At 36.7% G+C, this 26,593-nt stretch overlaps 2 protein-coding genes across 2 annotated transcripts in view; both read right to left on the reverse strand.

Annotated features, from left to right (window-relative positions):
- Positions 1 to 146: 146 nt before the first annotated feature.
- Positions 147 to 20,134, reverse strand: mtnr1bb (melatonin receptor 1Bb). Its single transcript, XM_083569162.1, has 3 exons — positions 19,775 to 20,134; positions 19,342 to 19,551; positions 147 to 1,213 (listed from the first exon to the last, which is right to left on the reverse strand). Exons 2-3 carry the CDS (start codon positions 19,535 to 19,537, stop codon positions 369 to 371), a joined length of 1,041 nt encoding a protein of 346 aa, XP_083425288.1. The 5' UTR covers positions 19,538 to 19,551; positions 19,775 to 20,134; the 3' UTR covers positions 147 to 368.
- A 3,888-nt stretch (positions 20,135 to 24,022) lies between these two features.
- fat3b (FAT atypical cadherin 3b) overlaps positions 24,023 to 26,593 on the reverse strand; it is a 54,995-nt gene continuing 52,424 nt past the window's right edge. The window contains exon 31 of the mRNA XM_083568957.1: positions 24,023 to 25,965. Within this exon, the coding sequence (XP_083425083.1) occupies positions 25,484 to 25,965 (482 nt within the window). The 3' untranslated portion in view covers positions 24,023 to 25,483. The remainder of the gene's footprint in view (positions 25,966 to 26,593) is intronic.

Genomic DNA, 26,593 nt, shown 5'->3' on the forward strand with positions numbered 1-26,593 from the left:
ACTACATCACTCTCCGTACACAGAAATCTTTCAGCATGTTTTCATTATTTGGTTTAAGGTTAACACATGCACAATAAGTACCAACATATCTTGCATGAGACAAAATACTTTGATGTCACCAGCATGAATACAGTTAAACCCAAAATAATACACATATATTCAGCATTAATTATTAAAATATAATTACAATGCTTTAAAACTGATCTTTCCACAGTGGCAAAAAGTAGATAAGCACCCTGAGCTGTGTAAACAGGCAAACAAATTATTCACATGACAAGTTATGACATACTCATTAAAAATTGGCATTTCACTGAATTGGCATTTCCTATTTGAGGCAACAGAGAAAACTGATTGTCTGTGTGGCATATTCAGTCATTGTTGATAGCTGGTGAGGGTTTGCTTCGCATCCCATCTGTGGCAACTCTGGATGTCTCTGATACAAACCGCCGTGGCATCCACACAGATGTTACAATGCTCTTGTACTCCTTGCGGAAATTCCGGTTCAGCAGCCCGTAGATGATAGCATTAAGACAGCTGTTGAAGTAGGCCATAAAATAGCTAACCACAAACAGCCACTCAGGGATGCGAGGGGCCATTACTTCTGGGTTGACTGCTACCACCAGGCCAATAAGGTTCAGTGGTGCCCAGCAAAGGGCAAACAGAACAAATACTACAAACATAGTGACAAAGTTTTGCAGGTCACTACGTCGTACCCTGCCATGCGCTTCCTTTCTTACTTTGCGGCGGACCTGAATGACCAGCACCCAGATGCGGAGGTAGCAGAAGGTCACCACCGCAATGGGTACCAGGAAGTGCATCACCACCACTGCCACTGTGTATGAGCTACTGGCTGTCTGAGTAAATGTGCATGAGTAGACTCTGGGGTCATAGCTGAGCGAGCCTACAAAGAAGTTGGGGAGAATGGCCAGCACAGTCAACATCCAGATGAGTGCCACCAGTAGCAGTGTGTTACGGAAGCTGTAGAGGCGCCCATAGGCAAAGCTGTGGCAAATGTAGCAATAGCGATTGATAGCAATGCCTGTGATGTTGAACACTGAACCAATTACACTCAGGCCCATTAGGAAGCCACTCACTTGGCATTGTGTGTCCCCCAGTGACCATCCGTCATGGAACAATGCATACAGAACGAGTGGGTATGGGTAGAAAGCCACTACCAAATCAGCAAAGGCCAGGCTAACTACAAACACATTACCTGAAAAAAAGGGATAAAAAAAAAGTTTTAAAACAAAAAATAAAGATTTGCAGAATGCAAATTGGACAGTAGCATGTGGAACAGTATAATTGAATCTCCTGCAATAGTGTTAGCAAAATAAATATAATATAATTAAAGTATATCACAAAAAAACAATTAAAAAATAAAAAATTTAATTAAGAAGTTATAACTAAGTTTCTTTACTTTTAAAATTGAACATGAGCTAATTATAGAATGATTTTTTTTATCCTTTGATGTGAAAAATCTAGAACCCCTGGTTTCCTCAATGATGTGCATTACACCACCAATATGAGGTACATAAACTTTTTTAGGTGATTAAATAACAATATTGTAATACATTTATCCGACATTTGGTCAAACTGGTCACATCTTTATTCTACTGCTGCCTCCATAGAAAGTCTCCAAAAGGAAAAAAAAATAGCTCTAAGAACAGTTCATGAGGGGAGCCACCATCATGTTTCAGGACTGCTTTGACACCACTATTTGGCTGATGTTTCCTTTTCTGGCTAATGCAGTGAAAAAGACATAAAAAACTTTTGTGACAGGCTTCATTTCTAAGTGCATTAAAGATGTCGACTGTAAGACCACAGAGAGGTTATTTCCCAAACAAATTTCTGGATTAATGCTGATGTCTAAGGTAAGATTATGCAAGTTGCAAGCAATTCAGGACCTAAACCAGGCCTACAGGTTGGCAAGATATGCCCTAAAAAGTCTGACTAAAACTGAGCATTTGAAATTGCATGGTGGGAAGAACAAATTCTAATGCACTCGCACATCTGACAAGCTTAATATGTTCAATACTCTTAGGCAAGCACTCACTCTCCTGCTGCTAAACTTTCTACTGACTAAGACAGACTTAGATAAAAATATCATATGTATCAAAGTGAGGTTCATTAATTATAGTTCAATATTCAGTTCAATATTCTTGCTAAGCTGATCCCCAAGGTTAATGCTTTAGACCTGGACACCCAACTGTGCAATTGAATACTGGATTTTTTGATTGGCAGACCCAGGGGAGAGAAGGTTGGCAATTTCGTGTCCTTCACGCTGACAGACTTCTGTACTTCCTTTTTTACAGAGGACTGTGCCACAAAGCACAGTTTAAACACTATTCAGAAATGTATTGATGACACTACAGTCCTGCCTCCTCCAACAGGGAGAAGACAGTCTAAAGGAAAAAAAAAAACAAAGCACTGTCACAGTGGTGCTGTGACAATAACCTCTGTCTCAACGTTAGCAAAACTAAAGAAATGCTTGTGGATTTAAGAGAGCATGTTCTTTTATACATGGACAGTGTGGTTGTGGTTACCAGCTTAAAGTTTCAAAATCTATCCACAAACCAATTTGGATTCTGCAATCTAACCACATCAAGTTTCCCCTGACAGAGATGCTTCCTAAGGGGGGCACAAGAATGATCTGCCCTGTAACATCCTCATAACATCCTGAGTGGCTCCATTACTGTCTGGTATGGCACCACCACCAATCACAAGTCCCTGCAGAGTATGGTAAAGGTAGCTGAGCAAATCATGGGTAGCAAACTCAGGAATTTAGAGAACTTAGAGGTGACAAACTTAAGAACTTAGAGGACAGCTTAGACAGATATGCTGCCTGAGAATAGTTCACAATATTATGGAGGATAGCACTTATCCAGCTTGTTTGTTAATCTAGAGTCAAGCAAGCAGTTTTAAAGCTTACAGTCATTGTGGAACAAGCTAAAAAACGTTTTATTTGCAATCCAAGAGACGACTAAATAGCTGTGTGGTGTCATGTTAAGCACATTAAATGACACATTAAGCACATTGCTTACATTTCTGTTATAGCATAGTGACAACTCTGTTACTTTATTCTGCTGCTGCTGCCGACTGTACATATCATCTGTGCTTTAGAAAGTTTACAGAGCCTCACCACGAGCATTTCAGTGGGCACTTTCTCTGGTATACTTTGCATATAGCAAATAAAATAACTAATAAACATATGGGGAAGATATTTGTGTTTGTTTTTCACTACAGATATTTGTAGAAGCAAATACTCAAATAAGTAAAATTTGTGTGGCATGTGGGAGAATTCATTTTTTTATATATATATATAAGAATACACTGTGACAGGGTAAAATAAGGCTTGTGCAATCTCAACACTGGTCTGCTCTGCTGAGACATTCCACTTGTCAACTTTCCGCTGGTACTCTGTTCTTCAAGATTCTAAATTTGACCTCAATCCTAAGAGTATACTTACTCTCTGTCTTTGTCTCTCCTAGAAAGGAGTTGCATTTTGATTAAAGTTTTCTTATTGCTGTCATTGTTGATATATTGTTTAGTTAATTATGTTAGAAAATCCAGGCTACACATGTTTTTATATATATATATATATATATATATATATATATATATATATATATATATATATATATATATATATATATATATATATATATATATATATATATATGGTGGCGGTCAGGGCCAGCAAAGCCTTTTCTGATGGCCTAAACACTATCAGAAGCACTAACCGTACATTTACAACCTAAATTCTAATATTTTTTCCATGAAATTGTATTAATTTATTCTTAACAGTCTTCCAGTACGTGTATGCATCAAGTACGTGTATGTGAATGTTTGTTCGCCGCTTCCAGACCAGTGACTATGAGCGGTATCACTTGCTTACAGCCTCTGAGGAGCGGTACAAATTATGAGTATGCATCTCTGGTGAGTAGGTTGTATTTTATTTTTTTTTTATGTTTTTGTCATGTTATTTGACAAATATATTCTGAACTGCTCCAGATGATGTAGGTGCACAGATGCGGTTGTAGTGTAGAGGTTAGGAGTTGTCTTAACTGGGTTTCTTGCTTAGGTAAAATGGTATTCACCCTCCATATGTGAAATGCCTCGCTCTCTGTAATGCCACACATTGTTATATTGTGTTTTTGTATAGTATTGATGGTTTCTATAATCGTGACATGATAGTGGTGGTATTAAGAGGTGGATTAAGTCGGGTAAGTTCTCACTGAAGGGCCAGGTACCAAATGCATGGCCCGCCTGTCAGGCGGAAGAACGTGCCGGAAACCGAAGTGCAAATAACAAAGGTTTTAATAAACAGCAAAAGGCAAAGGGCAGAAAACGGCGAACCAAACATAAACTCCAGGTTTGACTAAACCTGGTAAATGCAAAGAGCAGAGAGTTCGTAGAACTTAATAGAATCCAGCAAACAACAATAATCCAAACCAGAACAGGATATCTGTAGCTTGGGTAGAGAACAGACAATGAGCTGGTGGGGGAACGGAGGTTATATAGGGTGGTGGTTGATGAGTGTCAGGTGCAGGTGGTTAGTAGGTTGGAGAGCTACTTAGAGTGATAGGTGGGTTTGGTGAAGGTGTGGCTGGTGAATCCCTGACACCGCCACTGTATATACAGTATATATATATATATATATATATATATATATATATATATATATATATATATATATATATATATATATACTGTATGTATGTATGTATGTATGTATGTATGTATGTATGTATGTATGTATGTATATAATAATACAATTGAATTGATAATAAAAATGAATTGAATTAAATTGAATATTTCTTCACATTTACTGTAGATGACATTACTGAAGACAATATAACAGTTGGTAACATTTTACACAGTATGGGGAAACCACTTATATTTGTTCTTCTGTGATGTGTTTTCAACCATGCCGAGCTCTTAAGCATACTACCACTGCTTTGCTCTCTGTGATAGGTTTTCTTTTTAAAGGTACACAGGGTAAGAAAATAAAGTTGTCACCACTTTTATTATCTTTCACTGTTTGCTTTTGAAGCACACAATGAAACACAAAAATTCTATTTTTTCAGTATATATTTTACCCTTTAAATTTGATCATATATCATAACCACTGGTAAAATTTCATTCATATTGTTTCTAAATAAGCACACTAAGTGAGAGGCAATGGACTGTAGCTTGCAATCTGGTTTGTAAGATTAATTCCACATCAGTCTGTGCTATACAACTATACAACTATACAAACAACTATAGAGCACTGAAGTGATCTTGTGGTCCACTGCCTGTAATCGGATGTAAGCACTCTATAGTGCAGCCTCACTTTTCCTCAACATGCACTGATGTTAAAAAAAATGGACTGAGAAGGCATTTAAGTTGATGTTTTTCACAGATATTGTTAATTTCACATGGTTTCAAAACTTAAACATACTTTAAGACTTAATTACAGATAAAAAATTAATTGTGCACTGTGTCTAATTAAAAAAATGTTATAAAAATTTTTAATTTTTTCAATAACAAAAAAAAAAAGATAATAAAAAGGAGCCAAGTGTTCAGCAGTATCTTAGGTTATTTGTTTTATAGATAACATTTTATATTAAACAGATTTAACAATTTTACATTTATCTTCTGTGTGCATGTGTAATGCATGTGGTCATTTTTGTGTCTCATCTTTGCCTTTGATCATAATCCTTTTTATAAGATTTCATGTATTTTATAATTAAACTTTTATTTTATTTTATTTTTTTACATTTAATCCAACACTTAATATATCTCTCCACTCTTTTGTGTGCTGATCAGTTCTCTCTGCACAGTTAAAGAAAGTTGATAACACTGGAAAAAACTGATAATTTTATAAAAAAAATGACACATCAATGGGTCATAATGGGAGGAGAATGAAATCATTTTACAGACATAATTTTTTTTTTTTTAAAGTAGTACAGTTCTAGGTTTACCTTTTAAAATTCCTTTGGAAATGGTAGAAACATTCTATGTAATTGATTTCTTGGTTGACCACCAACAGCAAAGTTTTCACCTATTACTTCATTAGATAACCTACTGTACAATACACCCCCACTATGCCATGCTATTTCTCTTTCCCATTCTCCAATAAGTTGAAGAAGTAGGATCAAAGATGCTAAATACATTAGGAAAATGTAATCCTCTGATTTGACTGAGTATGATTTTGTTTTTGTTGCAGTAAAATAAGTGCAATGTATAAAAAATGTGTAATGCCAGCGTAGTGAGCTCAAAAGTCTTCAGTGCTTGAATCACATTAATTGTTATCATCATCATTATCATCATCATCTTAAAAAATAAACAAAAAAAATTATGATTAGATTTTCCCCTTCAGAATAATTTTCCAATATAAAGCATCAAGTATTGATGACATCAGACCAGAGGCTACTGAACTCACAGACCACATGGTATAGTTTAATGCTGACTAATGCCAAACAAAGGGAACAGCACCACAGAGGTGCAATACCCAAAGCACTTGGCTATACTGACACTCCAATTTCTGTGGAGAATAGATGACTTTTTTGCTTCCACATAAATGGAGTTATGCATCAGTGTCCTTCCCTTTGATTTACCTCTAGCATCCATTATTCATATGTTTGTGTTGCTTAGAGGCCCTGCAGTGCCCCATGTCTAAAAATTAACTGCTGTAAAGACAACCCAAACAGCATGTGACCAGACAGAAAGACCTCCTGTTCTCACATAGGGTAAGCTCAAGGACTGAAAAAAAATTGACAATAAGAGTTTATTTGACCTGTTTTTTCCAAATCTGTAGTTTATTGGAATGAAGCTTAACTTGTATGCTATGTAAGCATTATTGAAAGAGCTGCAAGTGACAACACAACACTCATATGTTCAATTTGTATATCTAGTTGGAAACAGAAAATCCACTAACAAAACTAAGAATGCTACACCCCGCCCTATTCCGTGTTGGCTCTGAGCCTCTGTGAATGTTCGAAGCTTATCAGTAGTACTGACAGATGCACACTTGAACACCCTGAGGTGTTAGTCCAATGGCCTTTAGGAAAGCCAATAATAATAATAATAATAATAATAATAATAATAATAATAATAATAATAATAATAATAATAATAATAATAAGTCCATGTCTCTACACAGGGTCAGCCTATCAACCTACTTTCTGCATTCTATTTGCTGTGTGACTATTGCTGCAACATGATATATGACCCAATAAAGGATTTTTTTTTTTTTAAAGGTAGTGTTTTGTTATGATAAGACAACAAAGCAAAATGCATGTATTACTGAACAGCATGAAGTGTCTGCTTTGGCATGTCATGCTGTGGCCAAAGGTATTGGAGAAGTAGCATTCTAATAATCTTGTTAATCTATTAGTAATCTGTCCCCACCAGCCTTGTGTCCATTGACAGCTCTCAGGATTTTTGCATAAGTTTCTTCCAGCAGGCATGTCCAGCAGTATCAGCATGCTTCAGGCAGGAAGGGGGTAGATAATTTAGTAAGGAAAGTGATTGCACATGCATAATGGAAGCAATTGAAGGTGAATGCAACTGAAGATGTGTATTCCATTAAATACCACATTTGCCACATGCTATGTCTACCAACCACCAGCATTAATAATAATGTCACCTGTGGGCAGTAAAGACCTCATTGTAAATTCTTTCAGAATTTACATATTGAAAGCTTCACCGCACCCTACGTGTTTTATGCTAGGCTTAAGTGACTTTCAGCCATGATAAAGTAGCATATCAAAAAATAAATTATTCTCCTATTCAATATGGATAAGTATCAGTGTTTTTAATTTCAAATGTCATTCTCAACAGACAGAAAGAAAATTATTTGACCAATTCAAATTCTCAACTAAAATGATTCCATTATTACTTGCAGACTATCAGGAAGTTTATTTACATAATGAATACTGTAGCTTTAACTGGTTCCAATAGAACATTTACTGCAAAAAACAAAAAAAACAAAAAACAAAAACAGCACTGAGAAATTTGCTGCAAGTTCAACAAATGTTGGGAACTTTGGTCACCTCTGTATGCAGAATTTGTTTGTAAATATCATTTTCTTCATTTTCCTTGTATTTGTATGTCCACAAATGAATACATAAACTGCATAAACTTATAATATTTGAATTTATATCTCAAACCAACAAACATTCCAAACGATTTCCACGAACACCATATTTAGTGCTGTATAAGGTTTAATATTTTGACTGACAGTCAATTAAAGCATTTTTAGGCTTGACAAATACCACTGGCCACCTGCATTTGACATTGAGTTAGTCCAAATCACCCCCTCCCCAAAATTACCATTAAGTCTCAACAGTTTCCAAAATGATTTCATGTGTCAGCTCTGCACAGAGTGTCATTTCACAGAGACCAACATTTTCTGATTTGTTGTTCTATCCTCTGTGTGTGGGCACTGATTCCTACATTCTACATTTAGGATTGCATAAGATTGTTTGCAGCATCTTTCAATGAGAAGCAAAAATATTTTCTGCAAAGGATATTTATTTACTATGTAATTTCCTCACTAAATCACCTGTAGAAAACTGCCAATACCTTGGTAGACACCAGGGGCCAGAAATTCTGCTGCAACAGAATAACACCAATTTGACCACTGCAGTCTCAATCCCTACCTTATAGTCAGTACAAATTGTGCACATCAAAGGCGCCTACTGCCAAAGCACTCTGCAGCCTATAAAAAATGTCTCCAGTGCCTGTAAGATGCTTATGTAAGCCCTTTCTTTGAATGATCAAAATGTATTTATGAGAGATAGAGAAACGGATTTGGATAAAAAATTGGATTTCATTAAATGTAATGTTCCATATTCAGGTCAGATGCATTACAAGTTTTAGATTTCTTTGGTTTTCATGATAGACTATGAAGGACATGAATTTTGTTGTTTTTTTATATATGTGTGTGTCCATCACAAATATAGTACCGTATATAATTGTTGTCAGCCTTTACAACTATAAGCAAACATGATCATAACATGCAATAAGAAAACATTTCTTTACATTTCCTTCTGGTTTCAAAATGATTATAGCAGCACTTAGATGAAGCAGCGGGCTAAGTCTGAATCCCTTGGCAGACCAAACCAGGTGTGGGGCTGAAATAGCTTGAGACAGCAGAATTTATTATGCCATCAACTTCACACCAGCCACTAAATCACCAGCCATGAAATTCCACAAACTATCAGTAATTTCACAATGGGCATCAAGTGATTTTTTCTTAATCTTCTGTGTTTAAAGGTATTGGGGATTTTGCATAGAAACTGGTTCTAAACGAATTGCCTTAACCCCATATTAATACCCTTGGAAAAGGATGCATGGTAAACATTTGTTTCAAAATATTTAAAGAGAATGATATCTTGAATATGTTAGACAAAAAAAATTATTTGTGTATTTAAAAAAAATGATTATGTATAATGGTTAACAATTTTTTTTAAAACTAATTTTATATTTGTCAGATTAAGATCATTGATCCTGGAGAGCACTGCAAGTGTTGCAGGATAAGCGTCTGACTCAGATGACAAGAACAGTTCAAACTGGAATTTACAATACGTTAAGAAAAAAAAGCTAATGTCAAAATAAAGGGAGAGGGCTAGAACATGTGAAATCAAAAGCAAGAAAATATGTGAGAGTAAAGTACCATTGTATTAACACACCTAAAATGAAGCCTCTGACCCTTTTCTGAGCTAACCTCTCACCTGATACATGTCATTTTGACGAAATCATATTTTAATAAAATCCTAACATCTCTTACATGTGGGATCTACTTTAGCTGAAATATTTCAATATAGAAATTAGCTTTTTTTTCTTTTTTTTACTTTAAAACATACAGTATATAAGGCTAATACTGTATGACATATATAAGGCAGTGCAAACCTTTTCATATTTTCAATGAACTATTTAAATTGAGTTTCAATCTGTAATTCTGTGAGTCAATTAATTACAGTGTTATAAATTAATTTAATTCTCTTGCTCTTTCTCTCTTTAGCTGTTCCAAACTTTTGAGAATGTGAATTTAGTATGATCACTTTTTCTTTGTGATTTAGTAAATAAATGTACTGAAATTGTAAAATACAAAAATTCCCAGTAAATGCATGATGAATGAATTCACTGCTCTTTTTCTCAAGATGATAGTTGAGTATGTTTTAAGTATGTGGGCATATTGTGGCTGTTGAAAACCAGGGAAATATTTGTTTAAACCCCCCATAGACTTTCATTATTTTGAATGAAAGTTTGTTTTTAAAGAAGGATGCGTGGGCTTGTCAAAGTTGAAATATTTATTACCTTGTGTATTATAAGCTGTATTTTATGATAAATGGCCTACTTTATTAAGCAGTCTCATAGATTTTTTTAATGCATCAAATTGAGAGCCTTCCATCAAACAAAACCAACATGCCATAAACCTAGTATTTTAATCCTCCAATCAAAGTCTCTTGCCATTAGAGTTGCACAAGCCAGTGCACGTTAGTGTCAGTCCAAAGCCTGGATAAATGGGGAGGGTTGCGTAAAACATGTGCTAAATCAAATATGCGGATCACAAATAAGACTTTCATACAGGATTGGTTGAGGCCCAGCTTACCAACAACCGCCACAGGTAATAGCCATCAGGGTACCGGTGGAAATTGGGCTTCTGTTGGCCGAAGAAGGAGAAGGAGAGGAGGAATACGTCTACAGAGACAACAGGGAAAGGAGGAGTGTAGGAGACGGAGGTTAGGTTGGGTACTTTAAATGTTGGTACTATGACTGGTAGAGGCTAGAGATACAGTGGGGCAAAAAAGTATTTAGTCAGCCACCAATTATGCAAGTTCTCTCACTTAAAAAGATGAGAGAGGCCTGTAATTTTAATCATAGGTACACTTCAACTATGAGAGACAAAATGAGAAAAGGAAATCCAGAAATTCACATTGTCTGATTTAAAAAAAAAATATTTGCAAATTATGGTGGAAAATAAGTATTTGGTCAATAACAAAAGTTCATCTCAATACTGTTATATACCCTTTGTTGGCAATGACAGAGATCAATCGTTTTTTGTAAGTCTTTTTAGTTTTTACACACTGTTGCTGGGTATTTTGGCCCATTCCTCCATGCAGATCTCCTCTAGAGCAGTGATGTTTTGGGGCTGTTGCTGGGCAACACGGATTTTCGACTCCCTCCAAAGATTTTCTATGAGGCGGTGTGTTTGGGATCATTGTCATGCTAAAAGACTCTGCCACGTTTCATCTTCAATGCCCTTGCTGATGGAAGGAGGTTTTCACTCAAAATCTCACGATACATGGCCCCATTCATCCTTTCTTTTACATGGATCAGTCGTCCTGGGCCCTTTGCAGAAAAACAGCCCCAAAGCATTACGTTTCCACCCCCATGCTTTACAGTAGGTATGGTGTTCTTTGGATGCAACTCAGCATTCTTTCTCCTCCAAACACGACAAGTTGAGTTTTTACCAAGAAGTTCTATTTTGGTTTCCTCTAACCAAATGACATTCTCCCAATCCTCTTCTGGATCATCCAAATGCTCTCTAGCAAACTTCAGACGGACCCGGACATGTACTGGCTTAAGCAGGGGGACTCGTCTGGCACTGCAGGAATTGAGTCCCTGGCGGCATAGTGTGTTACTGATGGTAGCCTTTGTTATTTTGGTCCCAGCTCTCTGCAGGTCATTCACTAGGTCCCCCCGTGTGGTTCTGGGATTTTTGCTTACCGTTCTTGTGATCATTTTGACCCCACAGGGTGAGATCTTGTGAGAGCCCAAGATCGAGGGAGATTATCAGTGGTCTTGTATGTCTTCCATTTTCTAATAATTGCTCCCACAGTTGAGCTGCTTACCGATTGCAAATTCAGTCTTTCCAGCCTGGTGCAGGTCTACAATTTTGTTTCTGGTGTCCTTTGACAGCTCTTTGGTCTTGGCCATAGTGGAGTTTGGAGTCTGACTGTTTGAGGTTGTGGACGGGTGTCTTTTATACTGATAACGAGTTCAAACAGGTGCCATTTATACAGGTAACAAGTGGAGGACAGAGGAGCCTCTTAAAGAAGAAGTTACAGGTCTGTGAGAGCCAGGAATCTTGCTTTTTTGTAAGTGACCAAATACTTATCTTCCACCATAATTTGCAAATAAATTCTTTAAAAATCAGACAATGTGATTTTCAGAATTTTTTTTTCTAATTTTGTACCTATGAGTGTACATATGCTGAAAATTACATGCCTCTTTCATCATTTCAAGTGGGAGAACTTGCACAATTGGTGGCTGACTAAATACTTTTTGCCCCACTGTAGATGATATGATGGAGAGAAGAAAGGTAGATATGTTGTGTGTTCAGGAGACCAAGTGGAAAGAGAGTAAGGCAAGGACCATTGGAGGGGGGGTTTCAACTGTTCTAACTTGGTGGGGATGGAAAGAAAAATGGTGTAGGGGTGATTCTGATGGAAGAGTTTATTTAGAGTGTAGTGGCGGTGAAGAGAGTTTCTGATAGTGTGATGAACGTAAAGCTGGAAGTTGAAGGAGTAATGATAAATGTCATCAGTGCCTATGCTCCACAAGTGGGATTGTGAGATGGAGGAGAAGTAAAAAATCTGGAGTGAGTTAGATGAAGTGGTAGAAGGGGTAGCTAGAAATGAAAGATTGGTGATTGGGGCAGAGTTCAATGGCCATGTTGGTGAATGGAACAGATGTGATGAGAATGTGATGGGTAGGTATGGTCTTAAGAAAATAATAAGACGGTGGAAACTGAAGGAGGAAGTCTGTAGTGTAAGGTTTAGAGAATAGGTCAGACAGGGACTCAGTGGCGAAGAGGTGCTGGTTGATTGGGCAACTACTGCAGAAGTGATAAGGGAGACAGCTAGAAAGGTACTTGGTGTAATATCTGGAAATAGAAAGAAAGACAAAGAGACGTGGGGGTGGAATGAGGAAGTGCAGGAGAGCATAAGGAGAAAGAGGTTGGCAAAACCTGTTGGAATCAACAGAGTGATGTAAAAGGAGTCAGGAGTACAAGGAGATGTGGCGGCAGGTAAAGAGGGATGTGGCAAAAGTCAAGAAATATGAGGAGCTGTATGAGGAGGCATATGAGGAGCAGTATGAGAAGTTGGACACTAAGGACGTAGAAAAGGATTTGTACCGATTGGCCAGGCAGAAGGACTGAGCTGGGAAGGATTTGCTTCAAGTTAGAGCAATAAAGGATGGAGATGGAAATGTGTTGACTAGTGAGGAGAGTGTGTTGAGAAGGTGGAGGGAGTATTTTGAGCAGCTGATGAACGAGGAAAATAAGAGAAAGAGAAGGTTGGATGATGTGGAGTTGGTGAAGCAGGAAGTGGATAGGATTAATAAGGAGGAAGTGAGAGCAGCGATTAAGAGGATGAAGAGTGGAAAGTTGGTTGGACCATGTGACATATCCGGTAAAAGCATGGAGATGTTTAAAAATTAAGTTGATTAGTCACACCAGGAAGTTATGGAAAATAGTAGTGGTAGCCAGACTGAGAGAACAGGTGACCATCTGTGAGCAACAGTATGGTTTTATGCCGAGGAAGAGCACCACAGATACATTATTTGCTTTGAGAATGTTGATGGAGGAGTTTAAGAATGTCAGAAGGAGTTGCATTCTGTGGACATGTGTGTGAATGAGAGAGAGGACAGTGGAGTGGTGCAGATGCAGGGAGAAGAGGTGGTGAAGGTAGACGAGTTTAGGTTCCTGGGGTCAACAGTACAAAGTAATGGAGAGTGTGTTAGAGAAGTAAGGAAAATAGTTCAGGCAGGGTGGAAAAGAGTGGCAGGAGTGATCTGTGATAGAAGGGTATCTGCAAGCGTGAAAGGGAAAGTTTATAGGACTGTGGTGAGACCTGCGTTGTTGTATGGTTTAGAGAAAGTGGCATTGAGTAAAAGACAGGAGGTAAAGCTGGAGGTAGCAGACCTGAAGATGTTGATGGACAGGACTAGAAATTAGTTCATTAGAGGGACGCACATGTAGGAGGTTTTGGGGACAAAGTGAGAGAGGCCCGATCGAGAGGGTTTGGACATGTTCAGAGGAGGGACTTGGAGTATATCGGTAGGAGAATGCTGAGGATGGAGCCACCAGGAAGACGGAAACGAGGAAGACCAAGGAGGAGTGTACGGATATGGTGCGGGTAGTTGGTTGGAAAGAGGCAGATGTAGAGGACAGAGTAGTATGGAGACAGATGATCCGCTGTGACGACCACTAATTAGAGCAGCCCAAAGAAAAAGAAGAAGAATCTATGTCTCTTGCATAACCCCCATTTTTCCAGACAGTTGGTATCTGCTTGGTAAGCAGCATTGTCTTTTTGTTTCCATACTTCTGCCAATGAGAGTGTGTAACTAGAGCTATTATGCAACCTTAGGAAAATGACGCATTAATTATTTTTTTTATTTCAGCATAACATATTATTATAGTGCACTTCATATAACAAACAAACAAAAGCCAAATCTAGATCATTTTGCAAATACTTGCATTATTTTAAAAAAAAAAATTATCTCTCATTTTTCTTTTTCTTTAATTGTTAATTCAAATAAGCCTGCTGTTTTTTATCTACTATTATTGTCTAACTTTAATATATGATTTGTGAGCAGATACTAGATGCATTGCATGTCTTAAAAGAGTGGATGATGAAAGTTGTAGGAAAACATTTTCCTTCCTCCTGTGGGTAGAGAAGTATTGTTCATGCAGAAACTTGAAAGAGCAAAATCTGCAGCTGGGAAAAAAGAGATCAAGCAGATGTCAATTTTATCAGATGTGCCTGACCCTTAGAATTTGACATGAGCAGTAGACGTTCAGGAGTATAAGTCATGTCTTCCATTAGGTTTCCTTTAAAGCAGCATCATGCATGTGTGTCATAAACATCAAATGACATAACTGCTGGCTTTGAACTGATGCTTCATTATTAAACTAATGTGCAAGGTTTAAAACAAAATTACTTGTTTCGTTGTTTTTAACTGGTTGTATAATGTTATTTAAAAAACATACAAATAGCATGCAAAGGTTTTGTTTGGCACTTGAATTACACTCCAATCTGTTTTATGAATAAGACTGCACTGGGTCATAACATCAAAGCAGAGCGCTGAAATCAGGCCAAACACACACAGAGTCATTTTTCACTGACAAGGTTCTAAAGCCTAATCTCAGACCAGTGCACACATTTCTGCCGCAAAATCAGTTTGCTTCTGGAACAAAGAATTAGTGACAGGAATGGTCTGGAGAAAATGCAATCACCATGACAATAACTGAAGCATGTTGCTGGCAATTTGGAAACAATATGGTAATTTTATGTCTGTTTACATTCACATTGAATCTGTGGTGAAATATTTGGATGTTATAAAGTCTTAAATGATATACACTGTATGTACAACAGTTGCTGGACACCTGACTATAAGATTGAATAGCCATAAAGGCATTAGTAAAGTCAGGTACTGATATAGAGTGAGGAAGCCTGGGGTATAGTTAGCGTCCTAAAGGTGTTCAGTAGGTTCAAGGTCAAAGCTCTATATCGTCATGCTGGAAGAGTTTTGGGTCTCCTTGTTCAAGTGAAGGGAAAATTATATGCTACCACATCCAAAGACATCCACTTGTGTGCCTTCAAATCTGAGGTAACAATTTATTAAAGAACCACACAGGGCTGGAAAAGTCAGGTGTCCCAATATTTTTGTCCTTACTGTGTTGCATTCGCATAATAAACATAAGTTAAAGATAAAAAAAAAAACAATAATTAAAATACATTAAATTACTTACAGAATAAAAAAAAAAGAACTCACTACCGCTCCAAAATATTTTGTGCTATATTCTGTGGACTCTTGGAATTGGCTTTAAGAGTGTTTTAAACACAAAGAGATTTATATGGATACATTTATTTCATATAGAATGTGCACAATGCATAAAAACAAGCAAATACATGTAAAGAGCTTCATTTAATATTCACATAAACCCTAAGAATCGGGAAAAAAACAATCTCAGAAACTTGACTGTGCAATCAATATTTTAGAAACTGCTGATCTCGAATTTTTAATACTGTCCCTAGAGTTTATACACAATTTACTGTATACCAAAAACAAACAAACTAAATATCATCCACAGAGCAGCACTTCTGCTTATGGAAGCACCTTCTACATATGGAAGATCAGAGGAGAAGTAACCAACTCAAATATCTACTATGTATAACACTAGTGAGCAGAAAAGTATCTCAGTACATACATCAAGCCGTGAGGCAGATGAGCTAAAAAAACACTAGAGCAGAAGATCGGGCTACTATTCTTGACAGCCAACAGGAATCTGAAGATGCAGTGGGCGCATACTCAATGGACAGGTGAAGATTGAATAAAAAAAGGCAATGATTTTCCAACCATCAGCTGTCCAGTTATGTGAACCTGCGCTCACTGTGACTTCAAATGCCTGTCATGCTGTCAGGGAAGGCAGAATCACTGTCATAATTTTAAAATCTTTATAAAGCAGGATAAAATCAAGAAAATCCAAGGCACTGGAGTAAATGTGAGGAAGGAGGATGAGTGAAAATGCTGTTACCCTTGCAGTGTTATTTGAATGTTAATAAAATGCTTCCATGGAAACTTCTTTTAAACAGCTGAGATGTTTGCTAGCATGAAAGGTGATGTGTGAGTGTGACTCTGCTGTGTGAGTGTCCCAGCATGGAACCACAGGAAGTAATGTGTTGTGTGCAATCGGGTGAAGTGACGAGGCAATCAGTTATCAGAAAATTGGAATCAAACAGATCATAATCTTTTTAATGAAGTATAAACACAGTTTACAGAAGAACATATTCTGTGATATAACAGATAAGCATTCTGTTTTTGTGGCACTTGACGTGATTTTTGCAATTATTTCGAATCTTTCGGCTTCTCCCATTAGGGGTCGCCACAGCGGATCATCCGTATGTATTTTTTACGCTGGATGCCCTTCCTAACGCAACCCTCCCCATATATCTGGGCTTGGGACCGGCACTAAGGCTTGTGCACCCTAATGGCTGGGGTTGGTTCCCTGACCGGGGATCGAACCCGGGCCGCAGCGTTGAAAGCGCCGCATCCTAACCACTAGACTACCAGGGAACCTTTTGCAATTATTTCTAATACATTTCTAAAATGTTATAGAGAATTATTAACAATGACTGGTAAAAACATTGCAAGAGTAAAGAGTCTGAATACTTATGTACATTTTATATTTTACTACTGTCGTGGAAGACAGTTTCATGTCACAGGTCATACACCATGGTAATACTGAACACAGCAACAAGACACAAGGTACTCATAATGCATCAGCAATGTCTTGCCCAGGCAAAACAGACTGGGGGTTTCAAGCTACTTTGAACAAGAACAAAGAAACGAGCATTGTTGAGGAACATAGTGGGTTGGCCAGGGAAACTTAATGCAGCAGATGAAAGACACATCATGCTTACTTCCCTTCAACATTAGAAGATGTTCAGCAATGCCATCAGTGAAGAACTGGCAGAAACCGTTGGGGCCCAGGTACACCAATTAACTGGCCAGCAGTGGGTAAAATGTCACACCTCTAACATGGTAACAATCCTAAGTGACTCAACTATGCATGAAAACATAGGAACTGGTTAAAAAAAAATTTGCTTTGGATTAACTAGTATTAACAAAATGTGGCTGCAGCAGGAGACAAGTTGTATGCCAAAGGAATGGAGAATAGAATAATAACCAGTGTCTTCAGGCAACAGTAAAACACGGTGAAGCCCCTTAAGTTTGTAGCTGCATTACTGCAAATGGAGTTGAAGAGTTTGTCAGGATTAAAGGTGTCCTCGATGCTGAGAAATACAGGCAGATCAATCATGCAATACTATCAGGGAGGTGTCTGAATGGCCCCAAATTTATTCTGCAGCAGGACAACTACCCCAAACATCATTAAGAACTATTTTCAGTACAGCGAAGAACAAGGAGTCCTGGAAGTGATGGTTTGGCCTCCACAGAGCCCTTATCTCAACATTATTGAGTTGGTCTGGGATTACATGAATAGACAAAAGGGTTTGATGCAGCCAACATCCACAGAAGATCTGTAGTTAGTTCTACATTATGTTTGCAGCAACCTTTCAGCCGAGTTCCTTTAAAAACTGCTACCAGTAAGAGGATTTGATACTGTTTTGTATTCAAACGCCAAAAAAATGTTTCTCTGTTGTTTTTTTCTTCTGTTCATTTGTTTTCCATTTTCTTAATTTAAAAGCATTCTTACTTTACAGCATTTTTTTTACACGTGCCTTTTGCATGCCAAAATTTCAACTGAAACTGAACTGTTTTCAATACACACTGAATTTAAGATATAATCAGAAAATGTTTTATTGATCAGTGGATAAATACATATCCATTATTTTGTAGAGATAATCTCTTTATTATTCTTATTCTATGTAGTAAAATGTAGGAAACCTCTCTATGAGCATGAACCGACAGTGCATAATATTTATATTGTTTTCTGTTACATATTATAATAAGTGACTTTCATTGTTCAATAAAAATTAATCTTTGAATAATAGATGCGATACAAGGATATGAAAATTCGTGCATTCTTTAAAAAAAATAAAGAAATAAATTTGAAACTGTTATTAAACAACGCATCTATGCCCTACATGTCTTTGTTTTTCTTCTGCATCTAAATGAAACCTAGACAGTAAAACTACGGTGGCTGTGAAGTGCAAAACAAAATGACAAGGAAACACAATGTCAATACTGAAAATGACATAAATACAAAAACAAAACAACAAATTATGCACACAATTGTCATGTTTTCTGAGATTTGATATCTTGTCCACAATTTGCTGTTGTGTATATTATTTTTTATATGTTTTTTGAATTATTATTGTGTTTTCTTGCTTGTTATTTTGTTTTTAGATTTGTTATTGTGTTTTTTGACTTATTATTTTATTTTGGATTTATTATTGTGTTTTCTTGCTTGGTATGAACTTTTCTGCTTTTTTAATGTCTAGTTTTTCCATGATACAGCACATGATACATGATGCAACACATAACAGACGAGATGCTCAGCTATTTACAGTATCATTTTCGCCCATGCTTTTATTTATTCAATGCATCATTTCTTCACAGGCTTCCCACTCAAGAAGTGCACGCGCCCGAGAGTGACTAACTCCCAATTCCTTGACACACTTCAGAGTGCAAGAAAAGTATAGATAGTTTGGTGTTAAACTTTTTGCAGGGGACATGATTTTTTTGACAAGGAGCTTACAGAAATCCTTGGAAAAATCTAAAAACGGGCCATTTTAAAGCATGTATGTGCGGTATAAAGTAAATGAAGAAGGTCTAAAATTATTATATATGACGCTGTAGAATTATTAGAATACTCACCCACGTTTCTCAGTTTACGATTCCGGAACACAGAAATGATAACCAGTAAATTGCCCAGCACGTCGACTACTGTGATGAAGATGAGCACAGTGGCCAGGAGCGCTACAGCCCAGGCGGGGCGCGCGCCAGACTCCGTCACGCGCCCGACGTGTCCCACTTCCCTGAGGTTCCTGACAAGAAGGACGTTTTCTGGCATGCCGGTATTACAACCTGGAATATTCAAAACAGAACGTATAGTCTTTTTTTAGTTATACTGCCCATTGCTGTTAACTACTTATTGTTGCAAAATGTTGGACATAAAGTGGACGATCTGCGTTTCGGTTAATCTTCATTATCATCATCAGTATCTAGTTTTATCAGGTTATTTATTATTTTTTTTTGCATAATCATAATCCAGCCATTTCACTTTTTAATTGATTACTTTCTTAATTACTTGGTGTTACAGACGCTCATATTCCTGAAGTCTCCATTTGCCTGCCAGAGACGACCACAGCGCGCGAGCCTTTGCGTCCTCCCGGCGCGTAAATTCCCTCCGTTTCGCTCCTCTCCAAAATACTGATGAATAAAAGGCTGATTTTGGGCGCAGTTTTACTCCAAGAGAGTGTCCTAACATGCTGAATTATAATAAGAATCACCATAGAGAGAGAGAGAAAGAGAGAGAGAGAGAGAGAGAGAGAGAGAGAGAGAGAGAGAGAGAGAGAGAGAGAAAGCACGAGCGCTGTCTGTGTGCAAAGACAGGCGGCATATCACACGCGCGCTCTTGCAGATTCTTTATGAACAGCGCGCGAGTCAGTTCTTGAAAGCACGAGCCTGCTTCACCGTTTACCATCATGGATTAGCAGTTATATTGGTGCATGCAAAAAAAAAACAAAAGGTCAGTTTGACCAACTCCACATCATCTATAATCAAATTAAGCTCAAATTCAATATACACATTCATACAGAGTACAACATGCAGTGAAATGCTTTTTACGACTGTCCAACATTTAAACATTCAAAAAGAAAATAGAATATAGAGATAAAAAAGAAAGTAAAAAAAATTCAAAAAGCATAAGGTATAGAAAAATATATGTGTATACACATGAATTCTGGAAAAGGATGGATGCGTGTGGCAGATATTAACAGAGTACAGATGAAAGTAATATAGTGTGATTGTTCTTAAAGCATATGCAGTATGGTGTGGTATAAAGTGACACTGTGCTGTGCAAGTTCAGCGTTGAAGTGACAGTCTAGAGTTACGGTGTCATATAATAGTGCAAATAAGTTGTGCAAAAATAATTGTGCAAAAATAATTGTGCAGTGACTATTTGTGACTTTTGTATTGGTTTAGGCACATCAGAATCAGAATCAGAATCAGGTTTATTGGCCAAGTGTGTTGACACACAAGGAATTTGGTTCCAGCTGTTTGTTACTCTCAAAAGTACAGACATAAATAAAAAACCTATACATGACAAAACAGACAAGACAAGACAAAAACAGACTATACAAGACAATATAGACAATACAGACAATGTGAGACAGTATAGACAGTGTGGGTAATAAATAGGGATACAGACCTTCATCGCATGTTTAATTAAAATCTTTATTGATGGCAGGAATTTTCAAGAAATCAGTACATCATATTTCAAAAATACGATTTGATCAATATACTGTATTGCATGAATGCAGTAAACTAAATGAATACATATCAATAATTTCCATAATTCATTTCTTACAACACATTATCAGGGTTTAGAAAGTCCTCAGTATTTTCCAAATTCACAAGTAAACTAACTAACATATTCTTCATCTTCTTCTTCTTAAGGCTGCTCTTATTAGGGGTCACCACAGTGGATCATCCGTCTCCATACTTCTCTGTCCTCTACATCTGCCTCTTTCAAATCAACTACCTGCATGTCTTCCCTCACCACATCCATAAACCTCCTCCTTGGTCTTCCTCTTTTCCTTCCTCCTGGTGGCTCCATCCTCAGCATTCCCCTACCTATAATACCCCATGTCCCTCCTCTGAACATGTCCAAACCATCTCAATCATGCCTCCCTCACCTTGTCTCCAAAACATCCTACATGCGCTGTCCCTCTAATAAACTCATTTCTAATCCTGTCCATCCTCGTCACTTTCACCGAAAAGCTCAAGGTCTTCAGCTCTGCTACCTCAAGATGAAAAATAAATATGTATAATATACGAATTATGCTCATTTTGTCACCTATTAAAAATATCCAGTCAGACAATCAATAATCCTTCCAAAAAAGATATGCTGCTAATCTGAACTCTCCAAAATGATCTGATATTTGCACTCAGTATAAAGTATATGCCTTTATAATTCTCTGGAGACTATTGAATTTTCATAGGGTCATTATTAAGGCACATAGCCTCAAACAAAATAAACTTGAGATGCTACTTCACTTTAAAAATGCTGAAGGTGGTTATCTAGTCAATCCTTTTAGAGTAAAACAAATAGTGAATCCATACAATCCCCTTACGTGGTCAAACTTAATATCTATGCATAAGGTTGCAAAGCAGGGAAATAATTAAATGTGCATATTTTTCATCGTCTTTCAAAATCAATCATCATTTTTGTTATTTGTATAAAGTAACAACCTAAATATGCAAAAGGCTACATAACAGTGTAAATTCAATTTGATTGAACACACATCTGTTTCCAACTATTAAAAGCCTGAAACCTTATCACCAAAGAAGATGACACAGTGATAACAGTTAACAATCACAATCAACTTTATTAGAAACACTGGCTTGATAAGAAAAGCAAGAGAAAAAAGCCAGAGCTGCCAGGAAGAATTTACTAAGTCAAATATTTAAAAAAACATTTATACACCAATTTTGAGCAGAAATCTTTCAGGTAGATTGGCTACAACAGGAGAAGGTTATGTTGTGTCATTATTGGTAACAATTGCAGTTGCATTTGAAGTCTTTAATGAATAAAACACAGATGAATCCAGAAATCATTAGGCAAGCTCAAGATATAAAAACAGGCTTGAGTCAGGTGTTCAGTACACAAAAAAAACCCCAACTAAAAGACAGAGTAAATGAAGCATAGACAAATTTCAAAAACCTGGATGACAAAGTCACCAAGCACAATACCAACTGATCATTTATGTTGCAAGGTATAAATGAAGGTTTCTTTTTAAAGTGTGCATGAGACTGAATTTGGTGGACCTGTCAGTCGAGAACAGGAATGTCATGCTATCACAACAACTCACCAGGGTTTTTTTTTTTTGTTTGTTTTTTATTATTATTCCAGTTACATTGTGTTTGTCCTCATGATTCTTGCTCATGGCTGTGAGAAATGTAACCTGATGTGACCTTCTGATTATGTCTTCTCTGGTCATCTTTTTCACCTTGAAGGTGTTGAGAATTCTCACATGCGTTTCTCCTCACCAGTTGCAAAGAGTGCTACAGTATATAAGTTGCAACAGACTACCAGGCAAATTATCTTTTTTTTTTTTTTTTACAAAATTCTGCCACAACGTCACAGCTTGTTTTTTTTTTTTTTTTTTTTTTTTGCATTGAGCTGCTGCCACATAATTGATGTACAGGTGTAACTAATACATTTCATGGTGACTGTATACACATGTAAAAAGGATAAATATTTATGATATGACATATGATAAAATGCATCAATAATAAGGATATTTATTTAACAATATTTTAAATACTTCAATATTCTTTTAATACACCACACTAAAAACAATATGCATGTGTAAGACAATTGTATGTCTTTACTAATAAATTCCTGTAGAAATTTGCTTGCTGTTAAATTCTACACAAATACTATTTAATACAGAAGATTAGACTTAAGTCTATGTTAAGAATACATATGTTAAAAATACATATTATTATACATTATTACGAAACATATGCAAACAGCCAATACTTGTGTACATTGTGTGCATTTGTTGCAATGGGTACAATAAATGTGCCTGAACAGGAAATAAAAAAGCATTTGTTGGAAAAGGCAACACTTTGAGTTTGATGCTTTTGTGCTGTGTCATTTATAATCAAGAAAAATGAAAACGATTCAGTTTATAATTATTTTAACCTGCAGGGTGCCTTATCAATGTTATGTGTTCTTGGAAATGTTGCTCCGGAATCAATATGTCTACTGTCATTGACATTTACATGCTTAATAGCAAACAATTGATGGACAAAATTTATGAATTGTTTATGTAGTAACTGATAGTAATTTAGATTTTACTGGTTAATGAATAAATTAATGACTAATAGTAATGGGTGGTTGTTTAACATTTACAGTATTTATTTTGGCCTGAATTCATTTTTTTTTACTAGACTTTTTTAATGAATTAGCAGTGCACATTTTAATGTAATCTTGTAAAAAGTGGCTAGTGAATGTCACTGCCCCTGGCATTTCTTTTAAAGAGGGGGGCAAGTGAGAAAACCAACATATAACATGACAAAGTAGGCATGAAAAATTCTGTTAGCCTAAATAGTAAATAAATGTGGAAATTTAGAATTAAAATGTTTTGTGCATAATATTCAGTGGTATACAATATATATATATATATATCCATCCAAGTCAGTTAACAAGCAACTCCTTACAGTGAAGGCAAATAACATCTTTATAATCAACAGTTAAATCTTTATGAAATATAAAATAGATACATATGAAATAACCAGTGTATATAGAATATTCATTTTTTTTTTTTTTAATTAGTTGATTAGCCGAAAGGCTGATTTGTGATGTCACTTATTTAATAGGGTTAATAACACTGAAATTAAACCCAAACCACCTTATCAACATTTATAAGAAATATAGTTTCTTCCGGCACTGGAGTGAGGTGGAGCAAAAAACTATAATAATTTTTAGCTAATTTAAAGAGAGTAATAGAACTAATACAACACAATATATAAGTACATTCAATAAACCTTGTTACTTTCAATGATTGTACTGTGGCCCCTAAAACTGCTCAGAATAATCTCATGAATGAAAAATTAAGTCGATATTAACTAGCTTAAGGCTAGATCATGAGTTCAAATTCCAGCACCAGCCAGCTGCCACTGCTGGGCCCTTGAGCATGGCTGAACTGCTCAGTTGTATAAATAAGATAATTGTAAGCTGCTCTGGATAAAGGCTATAAATGTAAAGGTGAGGCATACTAAGGTCATACTATGTTTCAGTCATTGTTAATTATAAATTTGTTTACAGGCTTTTACAATTAAAGATTTATTTCATATTGCCCTGGGATGAGTACTAACTTCATGTAACCTACTGATGTGCTTCTGTGTAGATTATATAAATGTTTTTCCATATTACCTACCAGGAATTCACCCACTGCAGCAAATGCACAAGCAGAATCATTTCACTAGAGTATACTATTCTGCACTGGCAAATAACATAGACCTGCCCCAAATCCCCATATCATTCACAATGTACAGCCAATTCTTCCTTTTTTTTTTCTCTACTGTGGTCTCACTACAGTCTGTGTGTGTGTGAGTGTGAGTGTGTGTGTGTGAGAGAGAGAGAGAGAGAGAGAGAGAGAGAGAGAGAGAGAGAGAGAGAGAGAGAGAGAGAGAGAGAGAGAGAGAGGGGTAATATGGTAAAAATGAAAATAATTATCGGTCACTTGCACCGCAGTTGAACTGCACTTAGGAATTAATAACTGAAGAAAAAAATGTAATAATTTTACACAAGCAAACAAACTCAAACTATGCGACTCAGAATGCCAAGAATATGAAATGTACATTTTCATTTATCTGAAACAGTCGAAAACAAAAGAATAGAACAATTTAAATTTTTGCTGTTTATATGGGGTGACAACAGATATATTAAAGTCTTTGAATGTTCCATGTTGCATACAGTTTTAATTTCTAATATACTATCTATATATTTCCTATGTATACTGACATATATTGCTATTAAATCTGCTATATACTTTCCCATTTCTTGAGTTAAACAAGTGCCCACACATAGTCAGTAATACACACTGTGATTAGTCCCTACTAAGTTATACTGTATATCTAAAAAGTTATTGATGCTTTCATACTTGCATACTCCCTACCATGTTTTTAAATTTTTTTTGAATTCCATGCAAAGTAATAGCAGTGGTGATGCCAACTCATGGCAGTTTTCATACAGACCAGGCTGACATTGCAGCTAGTAGTTTTTCTACTTATCTACTTCATACATAGACATGCTGTGCTGGTTACTGTGTGAACACTGAGCTCCAAATGACCGTCTGTCCCCAAGTCTGCTGATCTCCCTATGGCTGCCGAAGGAAAGGGAGTCTTTCCAGACATGAAGCCTTTCTTCCCTTTGGCCAGAGAGATAGCAGGAAGCATTGGCTATCCCCTCATTAAAGTTTTTTCGGGGAAGGCTCTCCTCTCCCTGCCAGTCTGCACATAATGGGACAGGGCACTTCTCCCTAGATTTGGAAAAGTAGAAGTCTCTTTGGCCTTCATTCCTATGTAAAGGATAGCTGGTGTCCAGAGAGTGTGTACTGCCACCTAGACGTATGCTGCCACCCATTCTTGTTTGAGTAAGAACAAGAGGAGCTGGTAGAGAAGGAGGAGTAGTAGAGTGCTCACTATTAAGAGATTCTAGGTCTGTCATTATGGTGTCAGTCCACTTTGTATTCTCCCAGTGGTATGCTGCAAAAACAGAGAAAGACTTTATGATCAAAACAGTTTAAAATACACTATATGGATTATATGGAAAGTTTGTGAATACCTAATAATCACAACCATATATGGTTTCTCTTACAAAGTACAAAGTTCTAAAGAATGTCTTTGAAGGCTGTACATTAGAATTTCTCTTCACTGAAACTAAGAAAGGTTCCAGTATGACAATGCCCGTGTGTCTTATGTTTTCCTGGATTGCTGTGGAAAAATGTAAGAAATTCAAGTGGAATTCACAGACAGACGACCTCAACCTTACTGAGCACCGCTGACATAAACTGGAAGACTGACTAAGACTCTGACTTGGGATCAATTCCTGACCTGACTTATGCTCCCCACCACATTCCACACTCCAAAATCTAGCGAAAAGACATTCTAGAAGATTAGAGGTTATTACAAGAGCAAAGTCCTGCCCAGGACTGCTTTGGTGGCTGTGAAGGTGCATGTCATTGATTGGACATATTGAAAGAACATGCCTCTTTGTGAACGAGTCTTGTGTTGGTAATGAAAAAGAGCAATACTGATTTTGAACCAACATAAATTTGTGAGAGATTTGAACAAACTAGGAGTTGACAGTCATGCAGAAATGAATAAAAAAATC

Source organism: Silurus aristotelis (genome assembly GCF_946808225.1).
Source record: "Silurus aristotelis genome assembly, chromosome: 18".
Classification (NCBI taxonomy): Eukaryota; Metazoa; Chordata; class Actinopteri; order Siluriformes; family Siluridae; genus Silurus; species Silurus aristotelis.

Excerpts from the sequence above, each read along its gene's own strand:
- mtnr1bb (XM_083569162.1), bottom strand. The coding sequence starts at position 19,537 with ATGCCAGAAAACGTCCTTCTTGTCAGGAACCTCAGGGAAGTGGGACAC. Across the intron at positions 1,214-19,341 it reads TCGTAAACTGAGAAACGTGG|GTAATGTGTTTGTAGTTAGC; the intron begins GTGAGTATTCTA and ends CCTTTTTTTCAG.